The sequence below is a fragment of the Schistocerca americana genome, chromosome 10, assembly GCF_021461395.2.
Source record: "Schistocerca americana isolate TAMUIC-IGC-003095 chromosome 10, iqSchAmer2.1, whole genome shotgun sequence".
Classification (NCBI taxonomy): Eukaryota; Metazoa; Arthropoda; class Insecta; order Orthoptera; family Acrididae; genus Schistocerca; species Schistocerca americana.
Window position 1 is genome coordinate 175,342,055 of NC_060128.1, and position 20,529 is coordinate 175,362,583.

Below are 20,529 nucleotides of genomic sequence, written 5' to 3' on the forward strand. Positions count from 1 at the left end.
GAATTTCCTCGTCAGTAAGCCCTAAAACGAAACAAACAAACGAACTGTGAAAATAATGCGTAAATACAATAGTAAAATGACTTATCTATTCCGTAATCTGTTCCGAATCGTAACCACAAACATCGACCGAAAACGACTATATGCCGGTAAAATAGTCCCAACACGCACAATTGTGCGTGTGGATGTTACAGTCATTGTAGCTATGAAAGTATTCAAATAATTGTGGCGGGCATATTTTTATTTACTTTTGTACACCTTTCGGAATCTCAAACACATTTTTCCAAATGTCAAAACGCAATAAATAAAGCACAATAAACGTTTACCTCGACCGACATGCTTCCGACCCGTCATCTTGAAAATTACCAAAGATTAAGACACAATATCTCGCGTCTGTAACGATATATCGATATAAATCGTGTTGTATACGAAACAGCAATTCCTGTACATCGCGTGACTTGGGGCTCAACTGCATAGCGGAATAATATGATGCTCAACGCAAATAAACCGCACCCACACAATTGTGCATGTCGGGTCTGAAAGGTTATATATATATATATATATATATATATATATATATATATATATATATGTAGGGTGAGTCACCTAACGTTACCTATGGATATATTTCGTAAACCACATCAAATACTGACCAACCGATTCCACAGACCGAACGTGTGGAGAGGGGCTAGTGTAATTGTTTAATACAAACCATACAAAAATGCACGGAAGTATGTTTTTTAACACAAACCTACGTTTTTTTTAAATGGACCCACGTTAGTTTTGTTAGCACATCTGAACATATAAACAAATACTTAATCCGTGCCGTTTGTTCCACTGTAAAATGTTAATTACATCCGGAGATATTGTAACCTAAAGTTGACGCTTGAAACCTCCGATGTTCAGTTGCGTGTTGTAACAAACACGGGCCACGGTCGGCGAGCAGCATCTGCAGGGACATATTTACGATGACGACCGTGTTTACGAGTGTGGCTGTAGTGTACTGTTGTGGTTTGGTCTAGCTGTCGCAGTGTCCGCATGTAGCGCTTGCTGCTATTGTTATTCTGCATTCGTCTCCGCACGCAGACCAACTGTAGTACACCGTGTTACCAGACGTCTGTGATAGTGTAGTGTTGTAGGAACTGTGACCATGGTGTATTCGAACTCTGAAAAGGCGGAGATGATACTCATCTATGGCGAGTGTCGGCGAAATGCAGCTGAAGCCTGCAGGGTGTATGCAGAACGGTACCCGGACAGAGAGCATCCAACGTGCCGCACATTGCAAAACATCTACCGTCAACTGTATGCAACAGGTACGGTCGTAGCACGCAAACGGGTCCGTAACAGGCCCGTCACAGGAGAAGCGGGTGCAGTTGGTGTGTTAGCTGCTGTTGCCATGAACCCACACATGAGTACACGGGACATTGCGAGAGCCGGTGGACTGAGTTAAAGTAGTGTCATGCGCATACTGCATCGTCACCGCTTTCACCCGTTTCATGTGTCGCTACATCAGCAATTACATGGTGATGACTTTAATCATCGAGTGCAGTTCTATCAATAGGCATTAACAGAGAATGCGTTGCAGTTCTACCTGTTTACCTATGAAGCGGGTTTCACAAACCACGGGGCAGTGAATCTACGGAACATGCATTACTGGTCCGTGGACAATCCTCGCTGGCTCAGACAGGTAGAGCGACAGCGACCAAGTACTGTATATGTATGGTGCGGAATCATTGGCGACCACCTCATTAGTCCTCCCTTCATTGCAGGGGCCCAAACAGCTGCAACATACGTCGCGTTTCTTCAGAATGATCTGCCAACGTTGCTCGAAAATGCCCCACTGGAAACGCGTCGACGTATGTGGTATCAGCATGATGGTGCACCTGCACATTCCGCAATTAACACTAGGCTGACCCTTGACAGGATGTTCGACGGGTGTTTCATAGGACGTGGAGGACGCATAAATTGGCCAGCCCGTTCTCCTGATCTTACACCTCTGGACTTCTTTCTGTGGGGTACGTCAAAGGAGAATGTGTACCGTGATGTGCCTACAACCCCAGAGGATATTAAACAACGTATTGTGGCAGCCTGCGGCGACATTACACCAGATGTACTGCGGCGTGTACGACATTCATTACGCCAGAGATTGTGTGCAGCAAATGATGGCCACGACATTGAACATCTATTGGCCTGACATGTCAAGACACACTCTATACCACTCCGTAATTGAAAACGGAAACCACGTGTGTACGTGTACCTCAACCCTCATGGTAATGTACATGTGCGTCAGTGAAAAAGACCAATAAAAAGGTGTTAGCATGTGGACGTAATGTGCTGTTCCAGTGTCTTCTGTACCTAAGGTCCATCACCGTTCCCTTTGGATCCCTACGTAATTCGGTGCTCTCCGATACACACGATCGAACAGCGGAGGAGTGGTACTCAAACATCAACTTTAGGTTACAATATCTCCGGATGTAATTAACATTTTACAATGCAACAAACGGCACTGATTACGTATTTGTTTATATGTTCAGATGTGCTAACAAAACTAACGGGGTTCCATTTAAAAAAACGTAGGTTTGTGTTAAAAAACATACTTCCGTGCATTTTTTTGTGGTTTGTATTAACCAATTACACTAGCCCCTCTCCTCACGTTCGGTCTGTGGAATCTGTTCGTCAGTATTTGATGTGGTTTACGAAATATATCCAGCGGTAATGTTAGGTGACTCACCCTGTATACTGAATATCTCTTGTAGATAACAAACGAAAAAGATTACAAAAATCAGGTATAGTTAAATGTAGGCTACTGTAATAACGAACAAATATAACAAGAAAACTACCGTATCCCTTCTACCCCACAGTAAGCAGGCCTATTAAAAACTGTCTTCAAGAGTACCTACAATTATTTGCTACGAATAATGTTTCAGCAACCACGACAACTGCGGAAAACGTGCTTACAACTTGCCTGCGTCAACAGTCAGGCAATAATATTGAAACCAAAATAATGCCTAGTGTTCTGATTCGGAACAAAATAAAGTTTGACGCTATAAAGTCGAATGAGCAAGGCACAACAATTACAGGAAGTTTCCGTTTCCAGCAAGGACTGTCAGAAAGCTTGTGATGCTACCAGTATGCACGAACTGTTAAAGAAATAAGAGCTTTATAAACGATGTACAATTAAATCGAACATGCATGCACAACGCATAACAAGTCTCTCAATAATTCAAATACCTTTTAATCGTTTCCAAAAGTCCTCTGAACTTCAATTCAACTCAAAAGCAGGCGAACATAGGATGCGCGAGAGACGTTTGGCAGAAAAATGGCGCCAAAGCTAATCAGCCAATCACGGACAACTTCACCTATGGCCACTCTCTCTGTATTTACCCTGCGGTCAAAGTGTCACCGATATCGGTGGATTCCGCCGACGACCGACATCGTCCGAAGAAGGCCGTTCTTTTCAAATCAGTACGCCACTACGTGCAAAGTCACAATGTAGCGATCTCATCACCCGAACGTACAGATTTCGGACGACAGTCGGTGAAATTAAAAACGGGTTTGTGTATATATCTGTCATGATGGCCAACAAGAAACGAAACGTGGACTGTGAGAAATTGATGAGCTTAGTCACAGGAGTAGTTTGTGGCATCCTGAGGATGGAAGATATCGTAATCGGGATATAGTTCAGACTCTATAGACTGAAATTCCAGGTTTATTGGAAACCACAAGCAGGTCAAATATTTATTGTAAATTTTAGGTGCAGATTATAACCTCGAAAAATAATTTGTTCAGGTGACAAGGATGATGTATCTTACGATTAAAGTCACGGTAGTGGATCTTGTGGTAGATGGGCGTTAGCTGTCTACAAATTACTGTTCCTGCTTACTAACGTTTTTTATACCAGTAGTCTGGTAGTTCCATTCCATGATGTAGTTCACATACGTTTTTCCACTTCACAGTGTTTTATGTTCTCAGAGTATCTTAGTCTGGGCTTTGTGTTTGTCTTCACATGTACGCTGAATTACAGTCACTCAAGGTTAACTGAGGTACTTCTGCACAACTTCAAGTAAATTGAGTTCTAGTGCTTGCCTTGAGGTGTGACTTGAGCTGTATTAAAACATCCGATACTGTCATTAAAGATGTAATTCTGGCTCAAGTAAAACTAGAAGTCACACATTGATATTTGACAGCTGGCAATTACGTCTTTCCAATGATTAGGCCTATACCGCATTCTGAAAATACATTTCAAAGTTTTTGTGTAATACGTTGGATGTTATTTACGATGCCCTGAATACTAATTTAAAAGCAAATATTTTCACTCTTGCACCACAAATACAACGAAGTTTGTAATTTATTCTACCTCGAATTTTGGAGCTATGCTTCATGCAAATGCCCTAAAAGACACTGAAGTAGTACTGCCAGCAGATTTTGTTATGTTCTTTTTCAAATCCATTGGCCAAGTGTTCAAATAGCAGCAAAGTTTCCAGTACTATAATCTGATTATCTCACTATATCTACTGCCAGGATTGCACTTAGAGGACATTGTATGTCCAATGCCGCCAATGTTAAATTATCGAATTTTGTGGCCAATTATCTTGGAAACTTTTTAAAACACCAACTCACAGTTCCCATAATTAGTGAATGCACCTTTCCAGATACACTGAACTACAATTATTACTAAAATTGTATTGTTGGGCGTGTTATCTTTTTGTCACTCAATTTTTTGACAGAATTTTGTAAATAAATAAACATAGAAACAAAACAACTCAGGGTATTTTAATTATTCTAGTTACATATGTGCTGAATCTCTCATCTCTCTACCATCAGTACTTTTTTAGAAACGGGTCATTTATTGTAAAAAATGTAGTTCATAGATATTGAGGTTTAAAACTTTTTTATTACAAATTCATATACAGACTTAGATTTCTGCGTCTTCTATGCACTAGAATTGCCCTGGCCCATAGTCTGTTTTTTTTATTATTTTTTATTTGTTTTATTATCCATCTTTGGGCATTAAAATGCAATTGATGTCATTTGTGTACATATACAGTTTACATAACTAACAGAAATGGTGTAATATATTGTAGATCATTATTGTCTAATAAGATACAAAAATTTGTCCTTGATGCTGCACAAGGTATTTGCATTATATTTACATGTATAAGCTTAATCCAAGTGAAACTATATTAGTACCGGTACTTAAGATCATCTTTAGTACACATTATAATCTCTTCTATTGTATAGAAAGCTTTTTCTCTAAGCCATTTCTTTGTGACACTTTTAAACTCATTCAGTGACACATTATGTGCCTCTATTGGCAACATGTTAAATAGTTTTACTCCCATGTACCTGCAACTATCTTGAGTTTTCTTTTGTCTGGCAACTGGGATGTCAATTTGCTGTTTTATATGTGTGTCATGGTTGGTTGGTTGGTTGGTTTTGGGGAAGGAGACCAGACAGTGTGGTCATCGGTCTCATCGGATTAGGGAAGGATGGGGAAGGAAGTTGGCCGTGCCCTTTCAGAGGAACCATCCCGGCATTTGCCTGGAGTGATTTAGGGAAATCACGGAAAACCTAAATCAGGATGGCCGGACGCGGGATTGAACCGTCGTCCTCCCGAATGCGAGTCCAGTGTCTAACCACTGCCCCACCACGCTCGGTGTGTGTCATGGTGATGGATAGATTGTCGTAGTTTGTGACTGTGTTGGTTTTCTTTTGTGTGTATCAGACAACTTAGTATAAAGAGGGCTGCAGCTGTTAGTATTTTTAGATTTTTGAAATATGGTCTACAAGACTCGTTACTTCTGACTCCATGGCTGCATCTGACTGCCTTCTTTTGCCAAGTGAAAACTTGTTTTGCTCCAGGTGAGTTTCCCCACAACAAAGTGGCATATATTAAATGGGTGTGGAAAAAGGCATAGTATGCATTGAGTAATAACTTACCACTAACACATGACCTTAGTTTACCTAACACATATGTCACACATGCTAACTTAGAACAAATATAATCGGTATGACTCTTCCACGTTAATTTTGAGTCAAGATGGATCCCAAGCAGTTTAGCTGACACACAATCTTATCACTCTTAACACACAAGCTAAAGAGAATATTTACAGTTTCATCATGATTTATATGCAAGTCATTGAGTTGGAACCACTCGGCTGCTCTGAGATGAGCCTCACTTTCCTCGTTTAATTTTCCTAAATCTTTCCGTGCTGTAACAAAAGTTGTATCATCAGCATAGAGTGTGGATTTACATAACATGGTGCTGGGCAAGTCATTTAAATATAAAAAGTAAAGGTCCAAACACAGAGCCTTGTGGTCCACCCTGCACCCTGAGTCTTCTTCAGCCCAGTGCTTGCCTCCTCCTTTTCTTTCTTGCTTCTTTTGTTGCTGAGCAGCTAACTCTGCTTTACGTACGCAAAGCTCATCCAGTTCCCGCAGTCCTTTAGCTGTGTTCTGTCCAAACCATACGCCTAACTTCTCCAGAACCTTACGTCTTTCATAGTTTCCACCATTAAAAGATATTACAGCATCAGACACTGCTAGCTTTAGAGTCATGAAGGACTCATTCACAAAAAATGGTTCAAATGGCTCTAAGCACTATGGGACTTAACATCTGAGGTTATCAGCCCCTAGACTTAGAACTATTTTAACCTAACCAACCTAAGGACATCACACACATCCATGCCCGAGGCAAGATTCGAACCTGCGACCGTAGCAGCATCTCGATTCCAGACTGAAGTGCCTAGAACCGCTCGGCCACAGCGGCCGGCTGACTCATTCACGTTCTGGGTCTTCCCATGTAAACACTTCTTTAGTAACTCAGGATTCACCAAATCTCTGTAAATAGGTTTGATTGCCTCCATTACTGCCAAAGGAAGAGAATGCTCATGCGTAAATTCATGCAGGGTTCCAGAAAATTCAGCTTGCCTGTATTTACACCAAGTGTTTGGTAGAGGTGCACACAAAGCATGACATGGCTTTTCATCAGTTGGTATTCGATGAAAGAAAGCGCTCCACACAGTTATCACTAACGACCTACACTTAGTCATTTTGTTTACATATATAAAGAAATATAAGTTAGCTTACTACAAAAGTAGCCGATAATCACACTACTTTCAACGAAAACTAGTATCAGAAACAAAGGACTGATTTGTTTATTCGTAATACCAACTTCTGAGACGTAGCAGTAGACACAAAACAAAGCAATTCACAACCTTCCAGACTGTGTAGTTCCCTAGATATGACTGCTCAACACTGGCAGTATATGCGTAGTCACGAAATTTGACAGTCATATGTCAACATTCAAAATATTATTTGAAGGTCTCACAATTGTGTGATTTCAATGTTCAGGAAAGTCCAAAGTACATTATGGAGTAGAAAACAGAAAATGTCAAATTTCAACAAATTTCACGTATAATGTCTCCTTAATATATACCATTTTTAGAACAAAGAGAGGTGCTGTGAAACCTCAAATCTACTTTTCATTAAGTAAATAATACTTGCTTACTCACTTGAGTAAGAATTATGTAATTCATGAAAGCTAGATTTTTAGTTTCACAGCAGCTCATTTTATTTCAAAAACAGTGAATATTAAAGCAATGCTGGCAGAAGGTATATCATATGATAAGATTCTAGTACTGGAAACTTTGCTGATCTTTGAACACTTCACCAATCAATTTGGGAAAGAATGAAACAAAATTTTTGGTGGCAGTATTATTTCAGATTGAGTGTAGCGTTAAATAAAGAAAATCAGCTATATTACAGTGTGTTTTAGTGCACTTGCACCAAGCATTGCTCTAAAATTCGGTACAGAATAAATTAAAAATTTGGGATGCAAGAGTGAAAATGTTAACTTTTGAATTAGTATTCAGGGCATCATAAATAGTATCCAACGTATTACACACAAACTTTGAAACTGTATTTTCAGAATGTGCTAGAGGCCCAATTATTGGAAAGATGTAAATGCCAGATGCCAAATATCAGTGTCACTTTTAGTTTTACTTGAAGCAGAATTGCATCTTTACTGTGAGTACTGGAGTTTTTAATAGACCTCGAGTTAACCTCTACAAGTAGGAGCCTACTCGAAAGTAGTGCAGACACGTCAATTAACCTTCAATGAATTTCAGTCAGCATGCGTGTGAAAGACAAAACAAAATCTGGTGTAAGATACTCTGAACACCTAAAGCACTGTAAAGTGGAAAGACACACACATGCACCACATTTGCAAAACCACTTCATGTAACAATCACCAGCCTACTGGAATAAAAACACCGGTAAGCGAAATAAGAACATGTAGACAGCTGATGTCCATCTACCACAACCCAAAAAGATCCAGTACAGTAACTTTAATCATAAAATACATAGGCCTTGTCGCTTGAACAAATTATTTTTGAAGGTTACAATCTATGCCTAAAATTTCCGATAAAGATTTTCCATGATTGTAGTTCACAGTTAACCTGTGATTATCGTCCATGTTTTTGTTTTTGTGGTACCTACTGCAGCCTACATCCTTCTGAATCTGTATTCATCTCTTGGTCTCCCTCTACAACTTTTACCATCCACGCTGCCCTCCAGTACTAAATTTGTGATCGCTTGATGCCTCAGATGATGTCCTACCAACCGATCCCTTCTTCTGGTCAAGTTGTGCCACAAACTCGTCTTCTGCCCAATTCTGTTCAATACCTATTCATTAGTTATGTGATCTACCCACCTAATCTTCAGTATTCTTCTGTAGCACCACATTTCGAAAGCTTCTATTCTCTTCTTGCCTAAACTATTTATCGTCCATGTTTAACTTCCATACATGGCTACACTCCATACAAATACTTTCAGAAACGACTTCCTGACACTTAAACCAATACTCGATGTTAACAAATTTCTCTTGTTCAGAAACACTTTCCTTGCCATTGCCAGTCTACACTTTATATCCTCTCTACTTCGACCATCATCAGTTATTTTGCTCCCCAAATAGCAAAACTCATTTACTACTTTAAGTGTATCATTTCCTAATCTGATTCCCGCAGCATCACCCGACTTAATTCGACTACATTCCATTATCCTCGTTTTGCTTTTGTTGATGTTCATCTTATATCCTCTTTTCAAGACACTGCCCATTCCATTCAACTGCTCTTCCAAGTCCTTTGCTGTCTCTGACAGAATTACAATGTCATCGGCGAACCTCATAGAAAATTTAAAAAGGGAAATTGATAGGTTAAAGTTAGATATAGTGGGAATTAGTGAAGTTCAATGGCAGGAGGAAAAAGACTTTTGGTCAGGTGAATACAGGGTTATAAATACAAAATAAAATAGGGGTAATGCAGGAGTAGGTTTAATAATGAATAAAAAAATAGGAATGCGGGTAAGCTACTACAAACAGGATAGTGAACGCATTATTGTGGCCAAGATAGACACGAAGCCCACGCCTACTACAGTATTACAAGTTTATATGCCAACTAGCTCTGCAGATGATGAAGAAATTGATGAAATGTACGATGAGATAAAAGAAATTATTCAGGTAGTGAAGGGAGACAAATATTTGATAGTCATGGGTGACTGGAATTCGATAGTAGGAAAAGGGAGAGAAGGAAACGTAGTAGGTGAATATGGATTGGGGCTAAGAAATGAAAGACGAAGCTGCCTGCTATTATTTTGCACAGAGCATAACTTAATCACAGCTAACACTTGGTTCAAGAATCATGAAAGAAGGCTGTATACATGGAAGAACCCTGGATGTACTAGAAGGTTTCAGATAGATTATATAATGGTAAGACAGAGATTTGGGAACCAGATTTTAAATTGTAAGACATTTGCAGCGGCAGATGTGGACTCTGACTACAATCTATTGGTTATGAACTGTAGATTAAAACTGTAGAAACTGCAAAAAGGTGGGAATTTAAGGAGATGGGACCTCGATAAACTGACTAAACCAAAGGTTGTACAGAGTTTCAGGGAGAGCTTAAGGGAGCAATTGACAGGAATGGGGGAGAGAAATACAGTAGAAGAAGAATGGGTAGCTTTGAGGAATGGAAATAGTGAAGGCAGCACAGGATCAAGTGGGTAAAAAGACGAGGGCTAGTAGAAATCCTTGGCTAACAGAAGAGACACTGAATTTAATTGATGAAAGGAGAAAATATAAAAATGCGATAAATGAAGCAGACAGAAAGGAATACAAACGTCTCAAAAACGAGATCGACAGGAAATGCAAAATGGCTAAGCAGGGATGGATAGACGACAAATGTAAGGAAGTAAAGGCTTATCCCACTAGGAGGTAAGGTAGACTGCCTACAGGAAAATTGAAGAGACCTTTGGAGGAAAGAGAACAACTTGCATGAATATCAAAAGCTCAGATGGAAACCCAGTTCTAAGCAAAGAAGGTAAAGCAGAAAGGTGGAAGGGCGATATACTTGAGGACAATGTTATGGAAATGGAAGAGGATGTAGATGAAGATGAAATGGGAGATATGATTCTGCGTGAATAGTTTGACAGAGCACCGAAAGACCAGAGTCGAAACAAGGCCCCGGGAGTAGACAACATTCCATTACTTGTGAGAGCCATTCCTGACAAAACTCTACCATCTGGTGAGCAAGGTGTATGGGACAGGCGACATAACCTCAGACTTCAAGAAGAATATAATAATTCCAATCCCAAAGAAAGCAGGTGTTGACAGATGTGAAAATTACCTAACTATCGGTTTAATAAGTCACAGCTGCAAAATACTGACACGATTTCTTTACAGACGAATGGAAAAACTGGTAGAAGCCGACCTCGGAGAAGATCAGTTTAGACTCTGCAGAAATGTTGGAACGCGTGAGGCAATATTGACCCTACGACTTATCTTAGAAGAAAGATTAAGGAAAGGCAAATCTACGTTTCTAGCATTCATAGACTCAGAAAAAGCTTTTGACAATGTTGATTGAAATACTCTCTTCCAAATTCTGAAGGTGGCAGGGGTAAAATACAGGGAGCGAAAGGCTATTTAATATTTGTACAGAAAGCAGATAGCAGTTATAAGAGTCGAGGGGCATGAAAGGGAAGCAGTGGTTGGGAAGGGGGTGAGACAGGGTTGTAGCCTCTCCCCGATGTTATTCAATCTATATATTGGGCAAGCAGTGAAGGAAACAAAAGAAAAATTCGGAGTGGGTATTAAAATCCATGGAGAAGAAATAAAAGCTTTGACATTCGCCGATGACATTGTAATTCTGCCAGAGACAGCAAAGGACTTGGAACATCAGTTGAACGGAATGGATAGTGTCTTGAAAGGAGGATATAATATGAACATCAACAAAAGCAAAACGAGGATAATGGAATGTAGTCGAATTAAGTTGGGTGATGCTGAGGGAATTAGATTAGGAAATGTGACACTTAAAGTAGTAAAGGAGTTTTGCTATTTGGGGAGCAAAATAACTGATGATGGTCGAAGTAGAGAGGATATAAAGTGTAGACTGGCAATGGCAAGGAAAGTGTTTCTGAACAAGAGAAATTTGTTAACATCGAGTATAGATTTAAATATCAGGAAGTCGTTTCTGAAAGTATTTGTATGGAGTGTAGCCATGTATGGAAGTGAAACGTGGACGATAAATAATTCGGACAAAAAGAGAATAGAAGCATTCGAAATGTGGTGCTACAGAAGAATGCTGAAGATTAGATGGGTAGATCACATAACTAATGAGGTGGTACTGAATAGGATTGGGGAGAACAGAAGTTTGTGGCACAACTTGACCAGAAGAAGGGAGCGGTTGGTAGGACATGTTCTGAGGCATCAAGAGATCACCAATTTAGTATTGGAGGGCGGCGTGGAGGGTAAAAATCGTAGAGAGAGACCAAGAGATGAATACACTAAGCAGATTCAGACGGATGTAGGTTGCAGTACGTACTGGGAGATGAAGGAGCTTGCACAGGATAGATTAGCATCGAGAGCTGCATCAAACCAGTCTCAGGACTGAAAACAACAACAGCCTACCTGCCTGATTAAGGGATCTGACATTCCACACTCCGATCCGTAGAACGCCAGTTTTCTTTCTCCTGATAACGACGTCCTCCTGAGTAGTCGCTGCCCGGAGATCCGAATGGGGGACTATTTTACCTCTGGAATATTTTACCCAAGAGGACGCCATCATCATTTATCCATACAGTAAAGCTGCATGCCCTCGGGAAAAATTACGGCCGTAGTTTCCCCTTGCTTTCAGCCGTTCGCAGTAGCAGCACAGCAAGGCCATTTTGGTTAGTGTTAAAAGGCCAGATCAGTCAATCATCCAGACTGTTGCCCCTGCAACTACTGTAAAGGCTGCTGCCCCTCTTCAGGAACCACACGTTTGTCTCGCCTCTCAACAGATACCCCTCCGTTGTGGTTGCACCTACAGTACGGTCATCTGTATTGTTGAGGCACACAAGCCTCCCCATCAATGACAAGGTCCATGGTTCATTAAGTTTATAACATCAAAATGTGTGTGTTCTATGTATCATTTATTGATGGACTTACAACTACACCTTTCTACGCAACCCTGGCCACCAGCATTGCACACTGTAATTTATGTCTGCACAGGAAGCACTGAGGAGACAATCTTTTGTGGCGTGACAGCAGTGCGCCTCGTGTCGAGTGGTGACTTTGACAATGCAGTGACAGTGTCGGTGCGCCAGGCGGCAGAGGACGATATCCCAGCTGCCACACTGGTGTGCGGCCTGTAGAGAGCGACCGCCCCTTTTGCAACCCCTGCACGACCCCGCAACTCCAGCCTCCGCAGCTGCACGACTGCTGGTAAGCTGGTCTATCTTATTCAGCAACATTGTCTCTGATGCTGTATTACCTTTAAATGTCACTTCCCTGCTAAAATTAGTAATTTCATATTGGTGGTTGAGCAGGTGCAGGTTATCCTCTGTAAAGATGACATTAAGTTGCAGACAGGTAGAAGTTGCTTATAAGCTTTTGAGTAAAGCCTTCTTCAGGCATATGACATGTTTCCAGGTGCCCCTGCCTGAGTGACAGGAGATAATGGTCGTGTGTGTGACGTATTGCTTCTGTGAATCTGTGTGTGGTTTTTCTTTTCTGATGAAGGCTTTGGCTGAAAGCTTGTGTTTTGTCGTGCCTGTCTCCAACTCAATGTGCCATCTTTATGGTGAGTAGCAATCTGTCCTTTTCATAATACTGTTGATATTCTGACCAGGACTTTCCATTGCTTAACATTGATGAATGGAAGTTTCGTTGTAATCCTAGTTCCAGTCTTAATAACAGGATTTGATGGTCCAGATTTTAACAGTAAATAATTTTATACATCTGGTAAATACCATTTTATTAAAAACACTCAAGACAAAAACATCAGATAATCATCTACAGAAAACAGCTCAAAACAGTTAGACATAGGGTGGCAGAGGGGTCTCCATAGCGTATTATTATACAAGTTTATAACAATTGAATTCCAGTTCCTAACTATAAAATCTGTCACAATTAATTTCATAAGACTGGAGTGTTCGTACAGTCTTTCATATAATAAATTAGTCACTACTTCCATTTATAATCTGTAATATTACAATCTTATGTGAAATTCATATTCTCATGACAATTATTTGGTTTGTTATATGTACTCCTGCATATATTGGGCTTTAACAGTTGCCATATTTGTACATTATTTATCGAAGAATTTTTATCTATATACAGCTTACCGTAGATTTGTTAAAAAAAAAGGCCCACTTTTTATTACTGACCATGTGTGGCACAGAAGATGTTTTGGATTTAAGAACAAAAAATTAGCCTTTCATTTGTATCGACATTCATGGAAAACCTACCAAATTAATACCCTGAGCTGCAGAATCATCCTTTCGTCTAGAAAAACAATGTTTTTAATCTCTCACACATGGGTGTCGGCCAACACATTTTGTGTTGGTATTGGACTGTTCATTGATTAAGAACTGCATTCCCTCTCATTTCACATTTAAGAAAGTGAACTGTGGATCAGGCCAGAGTATGAACTTACTTCATCATGTTAATAGGTACAGCCATTTCCTAGACCAAAGTAGTGTTATTATGTTATAATGTAGGTGTGGAGAGAGATTGTAGAAAATGACTTTCCAAGCAGCTGCTACAAATTTAAATAAATTTACTAATTATAATGAGAAAGGAGTGATAGTGCAGACAGAAAAGCTGACAGGTTATGCAGGCAAAACATTAAACATTAAACTGTGAGTCAACAGTGTGAAAATTATGGGGGGGGGGGGGGGGGGGGGAGGAGGAGGAGGAGGAGGAAGAAGAAAAGAGAAAGAGGGGGGGGGGAGTGATACTAGAGTACCTAACTCAGAGAAGAAAACAAATTCCCATACTTAATAATCAACTGACAACGTGGATAAATGTCTTGTTAGGCAGCAGTTTCTTCAGCCTTGTGTACAGAGTTGCACTGCAAGGCTAGCAAAGGAAAACTTTTGTCTTTAGGATTTGTCTGCAGAATTTGCCAAAGCAGATGCTAGCCATCACAAACGAGAAATTAGTTTTTAAAAAAAGACGTAACATTAGTTTTGTGAAAAATTAAGCACCAGAATCTATATGTACATGTATACTCCGCAAGCCCTACCACAGTGTGTTGTGGAGGGTACGTAGTTTACCGGAGTCTTTTACTGTTCCAGTTGCGCACGGTATTGCGGGAGGTGTGGGCTTAAATCTCTCTAAATTAATCTTCATGTTCTTTTCACAAGGTATATGCAGGAGGAAGCAACATCTTGATTGACTCTTCTAGGAATGTATGGTCTCAGAACTTTCAATAGCAGACCGTAATGTTACGAACTCTTTACAGTGTCTGCCACTGCAGGTGCTTGAACACCTTTGTGCTGGTTTCACATTTACTAAATGAACCTGTATTTACAAGTGCTGCTCTTCTTTGGATCTTCTCAATTTTGTCTGTTGGTCCTCTCTGGTACAGATCCCATATTGATGAGCGATATCATAGTGTTGGTCGTATGAGGATTCTTTTTAAGCTACTTCCTTTGTTGCTGGGCTACATTTCCAATAATTAATTTTATACGATCATTCTGCTTCGAGTCATTGCGTGTGCTTTACTCCCTATTGGCTGCTTTCAGAACCTGTGTCGATTCTGACAAAAGGTTTTAGTATTTCCCAAGTGTCACAATACATGAGCATAATTCTACACGAAGGTGAAATGGCCACTGTTGTCTCCAGGCACTGAGGCTAACTGGCAAATGGATGAAATACTTTGTTATGTACTCGTGTCACATTGCAAAGGAATGCTCAGTTGGGAGAAACGTAGACAACTAATACAGAGCCGACATCTGCAGCCCCTGCTCAACAAACTTCACTCCTAAAAATTCCCGCGCAAAGCTGAGAACATTGTGGGAACATTATCTGGCACAAAGCATTAGAAATCTCCATTCTGCAGAAACTTATCAATGGTTCTCATTTTGATGTGTCCCTATACACAGAATCATCACTGCAAAACTTTCTCACAACATACACATTTGTTTTGCAAGCCTAATCTGCAATGAAGGGTAAGATTCAAGCTGGAAAAAAAAAATGCTAACGTAGTTTGAAACTTCCTTTTTTGTGTCATTCGTAATAGATGTGAATAATACAGGACCTTATCCAAAGTTTATACTTGCTTTGTGAGGTTAAATATTGCTGATGCTGAAATTGGTCTTCTTCTACATGGTCATAAATATTTTAATAAAATTGGAGCTATGCTTTAGATAAAAAACAAAACAATGTTTCTGGAAATAAAATTAAGAACAGCAATCTCTCACCTATTGCTGTTTAATATTTTTTTTTTGTGCCAGTCATCAAAGTATCATGAGAAATAAAGTTGCTACTCACCACATAACTGAGATGCTGAGTCATGATAAGCACAACAAAAGACTCTCTCTCTCTCTCTCTCTCTCTCTCTCTCTCTCTCTCTCACACACACACACACACACACACACACACACACACACACACACACACCTGCAGTCTCAGAGAACTGAAACCACACTGCGAGCAGCAGCACTAGTGCACGATGGGAGTGGCGAATGGGACAGGGAGGGGGAGGGATAGTATGATGGAAGTGGTGGACAGTAAAGTGTTGTACTTTAGCTGGAGGCAAGAGAGAAGGTGCGGAGGGGGAGGGGTAAGGAGCAGAAAGGAGAGAAATAAAAAGAAATTAAAAGACTGGGTGTGGCAGTGAAATGATGGCTGGGGAGGGGGCTGGGGCTGGATGGGTGAGGACAGTGACTAACAAAGGTAGAGGCCCGGAGAGTTACGGGAACGTAGGATGTATTGCAGGGAAAGTTCCCACCTGCGCTATTCAGGAAAGCTGGTGTTGGTGGGAAGGATCCATATGGCACAGGCTGTGAAGCAGTCATTGAGATGAGGGATATCATGTTTGGCAGCATGTTCAGCAACAGGGTGGTACACTTGTCTTTTAGCCACAGTTTGTCGATGGGCATTCCTGCGGACAGACAGGTTGTTGGTTGTCATGCCTACATAGAATGCAGCACAGTGGTTGCAACTTAGCTTGTAAATTACATGACTGGTTTCACAGGTAGCCCTTCCTTTGATGGGATACGTGATGTTAGTGACCGGAGGATGTACGGGACATGTCTTGCATCTAGGTTTATTACACGGGTATGAGCAATGAGGTAAAGGATTGGGAGCAGGGGTTGTGTAAGGATGGACGAGTATATTATGTAGGTTTGGTGGATGGCGGAATACCACAGTGAAGGACATTTCTCATTTCAGGGCATTGCAACAGGTAATCGAAACCCTGGCGGAGAATGTAATTCAGTTGCAGGGTTTCAATTACCTCTCGTCCTGCCCACTATCCTTCCTACCCCTCGCACAGCGGTATTCTGCCGTCCACTGAACCTACACAATATACTACTCGTCCATCCCTACATAACCACTGCTCCCAACCCCTTACTTCATGGCTCATACCCCTGTAATAGTCCTAGATGCAAGACCTGTCCCATACATCCCCCTACCACCACCCTTTCCTTCAGTCCGGTTACTATCACCACCTATCCTGGCAAAGGCAGGAATACCTGTGAAACCAGTCGTGATCTGAAAGCTCAGCTGCAACCACCATGCTGCATTCTATATGGGCATGACAACCAGTAAGCTGTCTGTCCCCATGAATGGCCACCAACAAACTGTGGCCAAAAATCAAGTGGACCACCCTGTTGCTGAACATACTGCCGAACATAATATCCCTCATCTCAATGACTGCTTCACAGCCTGTGCCATATGGATCCTTCCAACCAACACCAGTGTTTCTGAATTGTACAAGTGGGAACATGCCCTGCAATATATATCCTATGCTCCTGTAACCCTCCGCACCTCAACCTTTGTTAGTCACCCATCATCCAGACCCTCCCTGTTCCCATTCCAGCACTACACAGCCATCATTTATCCGCCATACCCACTCATTTAATTTCTTTTTCTTTCTCTCCTTTCCCTCTCCACATCTTCTCTCCTGTCCTCCGTCTAACTGCAACACTACACTGTCTGCCACACCCATCATGCACCGGTGCTGCTGCTAGCAGTGTGGTTGCAGTTCTCGGACTGCAGACGTGTGTGCAAGGTGTCTACTGCTGACAAAGGCCTCACTGCCCAAAAGATATAATTGTGTGAATCTTTTTGTATCTATCCGACTCAGCTTTTCTTATATTGTTACATTCCATACTGAGTAAGTGAAATTGTCTTGTAGGTAGAGATGTGAGGGGGGGGGGGGGGGGTTTCAAGTTTCTTGTTTGCTCCACAGGTAGAGTGGGGGAAACGACAGGATGGCCTGGACAGTGATTATGGGGACAGATCTGGGAGGAAAGAGTAGTGGTAAACAGAACATGCACTTATGTGTGTACTTAATGTTATATTAAGTTGCCAATCAGTTTAAAGAGTGTGTGGTTTACCAAGTTAATCTGATCATTTATGAGTTGTTTCTTTTCTGTTATGGTTTTAAAGAGTGTGTGGTTTACCAAGTTAATCTGATCATTTATGAGTTGTTTCTTTTCTGTTATGGTTTTTTTAGATGTGGTACTTTTCTAGTAAGGTTAGTAGTTTTGTGTTGTTTACCCTTATGATTTCCATGTCTGTGTCGTTGGTTGTAATTTAATGTTGGTGTTGGTGTAAGTGTTCTGCAAAAGTTGAATGATTTGTCCTATGCTTCCATGTTCTTTGTATCTGGTGTCAAATGTCCTGCTGGTTTGACCTGTGTATCTTCCATCACATGTATTGCATTTCAGTTGGTATGATGCAGATCAGTTTTTTCCATTTTTTTGGAAGTATTCCTGAATTGAGTTGGTTTGGTGTGCTATTTTTATGCCTTGTGTTTTTTGAAAATATTGTGATTTTTTTGTGTGTGTGTGTGTGTGTGTGTGTGTGTGTGTGTGTGTGTGTGTGTGTGTGTGTGTGTATACACACACCCATTTTTTTACTTTCTTTCACACTTTGTGCTGCATCTATTCTTGTATTTTGTGTATGATTTTGACCTTGTGTTGGTGACAGTTGGGTGTTTGTCCTTTTCTGTTTCTTGTTAAGCTTGGTTACTAAGTTATCTTTGTATCCATTGTTTGTAGCTATTTGTATTATAGTAGTAATTTCTTTTTTGTAATTGTATCTAATGGTACTCTGTTTAGTCAGTGGAGCATGTATTTAAGTGCTGTCTGCTTTTTAGAATTGGGGTGTTGTGATGTTCATGTATAATTGTTGTTGGTTTTTGGTATATGGCAAATTTGTGTTGTTTTGAATCTTTATGGTGATGGCCAAGAAATTTATCTGTTTTTCTTATTCTCTATTACAAAATGTATCTTATCATGAACAGAATTATGTCTGTGTGTAACTGGTCAATTTTATTTTTGGTTCATCTGTGCAAGATATCATCCATATATCTAATCTAGTATAGGATGTTGTACCTACTTGGCACTATTTTGTTAAATATAATCTGTTCTACATGGTTCATAAATATGTTTGCTTTTGTTCCAGACACTGGGGATCCTATTGGAAATCCTTTACTTTGTAAATATAATTCATGATTGAACTGACAATTCTGGTCTGTTGTTAGCTCTAGAAGCCTGATTGTTTCTTTGGTGTATTCATGTGGAAGTGTACTGTGTGTCCTAAGATTTTGTTCTATAATGTTTATTGTTTGAGTTATTGGTATACATATACATCAAATGACTGGAGGATTTCTGTGTCTGCAATTTATATGTCTTCTATGTACTGAATCAATTATGTGGTGTTCCTTATAGTCCTGTCTCCTTGTAATTTGTAGTTTTCTGGTAAGATTTTCAACATGTAGCTTGCAAGTGGGTAAGTGGGAGCATTTCTATAATTCACAATAGCTCAGACTGGGAGATGTTTTTTGTGTAACTTTGGTTGGCATTGTAGAGAAGGTGCAGCTGGATTTGCTTGTATCAGTTTTCCTTTTGCACTGTTTTCAGTTGTATGTTCAACATCTTTTAGAGTGCATCTCAGCTTCATTTGGAATCTGTCTGTTGCCTCTGATTTTAATTGTATAATTTTATTTTTGTGATGGACTCTTGTGTCTTACTGATGTATTGATCTTTACCCATGAGAACCACTGTGTGTCCTTTATCTGACTTCGTGATGATGGGGTTGTCTTGCTGTAGTTTCTTTCTAAGTTTTGTCAGTGTTATAGAATCTGTATTGCTTTCTTTCATCTGTGTTATGTTTTTGATTTCATTACTGACTAGCTATCTAGTCAGACCAATTTTTACCTCACTTACTTTGTTTCTGTTTTCCTGTGTGAGAATGCTTTCTGATTCAACTATGAGATTTTCTATGTAATGAAATCAAAAACGTAACACAGATGAAAGAAAGCAGAAGAAACTGAAGCAATACAGATTCTATAACACTGACAAAACTTAGAAAGAAACTACAGCAAGACAACCCCATCATCACGAAGTCAGATAAAGGACACACAGTGGTTCTCATGGGTAAAGATCAATACATCAGTAAGACACAAGAGTCCATCACAAAAATAAAATTATACAATTAAAATCAGAGGCAACAGACAGATTCCAAATGAAGCTGAGATACACTCTAAAAGATGAACATACAACTGAAAACAGTGCAAAAGGAAAACTGATACAAGCAAATCCAGCTGCACCTTCTCTACAATGCCAACCAAAGTTACACAAAAAACATCTCCCAGTCTGAGCTATTGTGAATTATAGAAATGCTCCCACTTACCCACTTGCAAGATACATGTTGAAAATCTTATCAGAAAACTACAAATTACAAGGAGACAGGACTATAAGGAACACCACATAATTGATTCAGTACATAGAAGACATATAAATTGCAGACACAGAAATCCTCCAGTCATTTGATGTATATGTATACCAATAACTAAAACAATAAACATTATAGAACAAAATCTTAGGACACACAGTACACTTCCACATGAATACACCAAAGAAACAATCAGGCTTCTAGAGCTAACAACAGACTAGAATTGTCAGTTCAATCATGAATTATATTTACAAAGTAAAGGATTTCCAATAGGATCCCCAGTGTCTGGAACAAAAGCAAACATA

The 20,529-nt window shown here is 40.1% G+C and overlaps 1 protein-coding gene across 1 annotated transcript in view; it reads left to right on the top strand.

The window, feature by feature from the left end:
- LOC124552591 (corticotropin-releasing factor-binding protein) overlaps positions 1-20,529 on the top strand; it is a 1,062,428-nt gene that overhangs the window by 1,034,878 nt on the left and 7,021 nt on the right. Inside the window, exon 8 of the mRNA XM_047126916.1 lies at positions 12,542-12,754. Coding sequence (XP_046982872.1) covers positions 12,542-12,684 — 143 coding nt within the window. The 3' untranslated portion in view covers positions 12,685-12,754. The remainder of the gene's footprint in view (positions 1-12,541; positions 12,755-20,529) is intronic.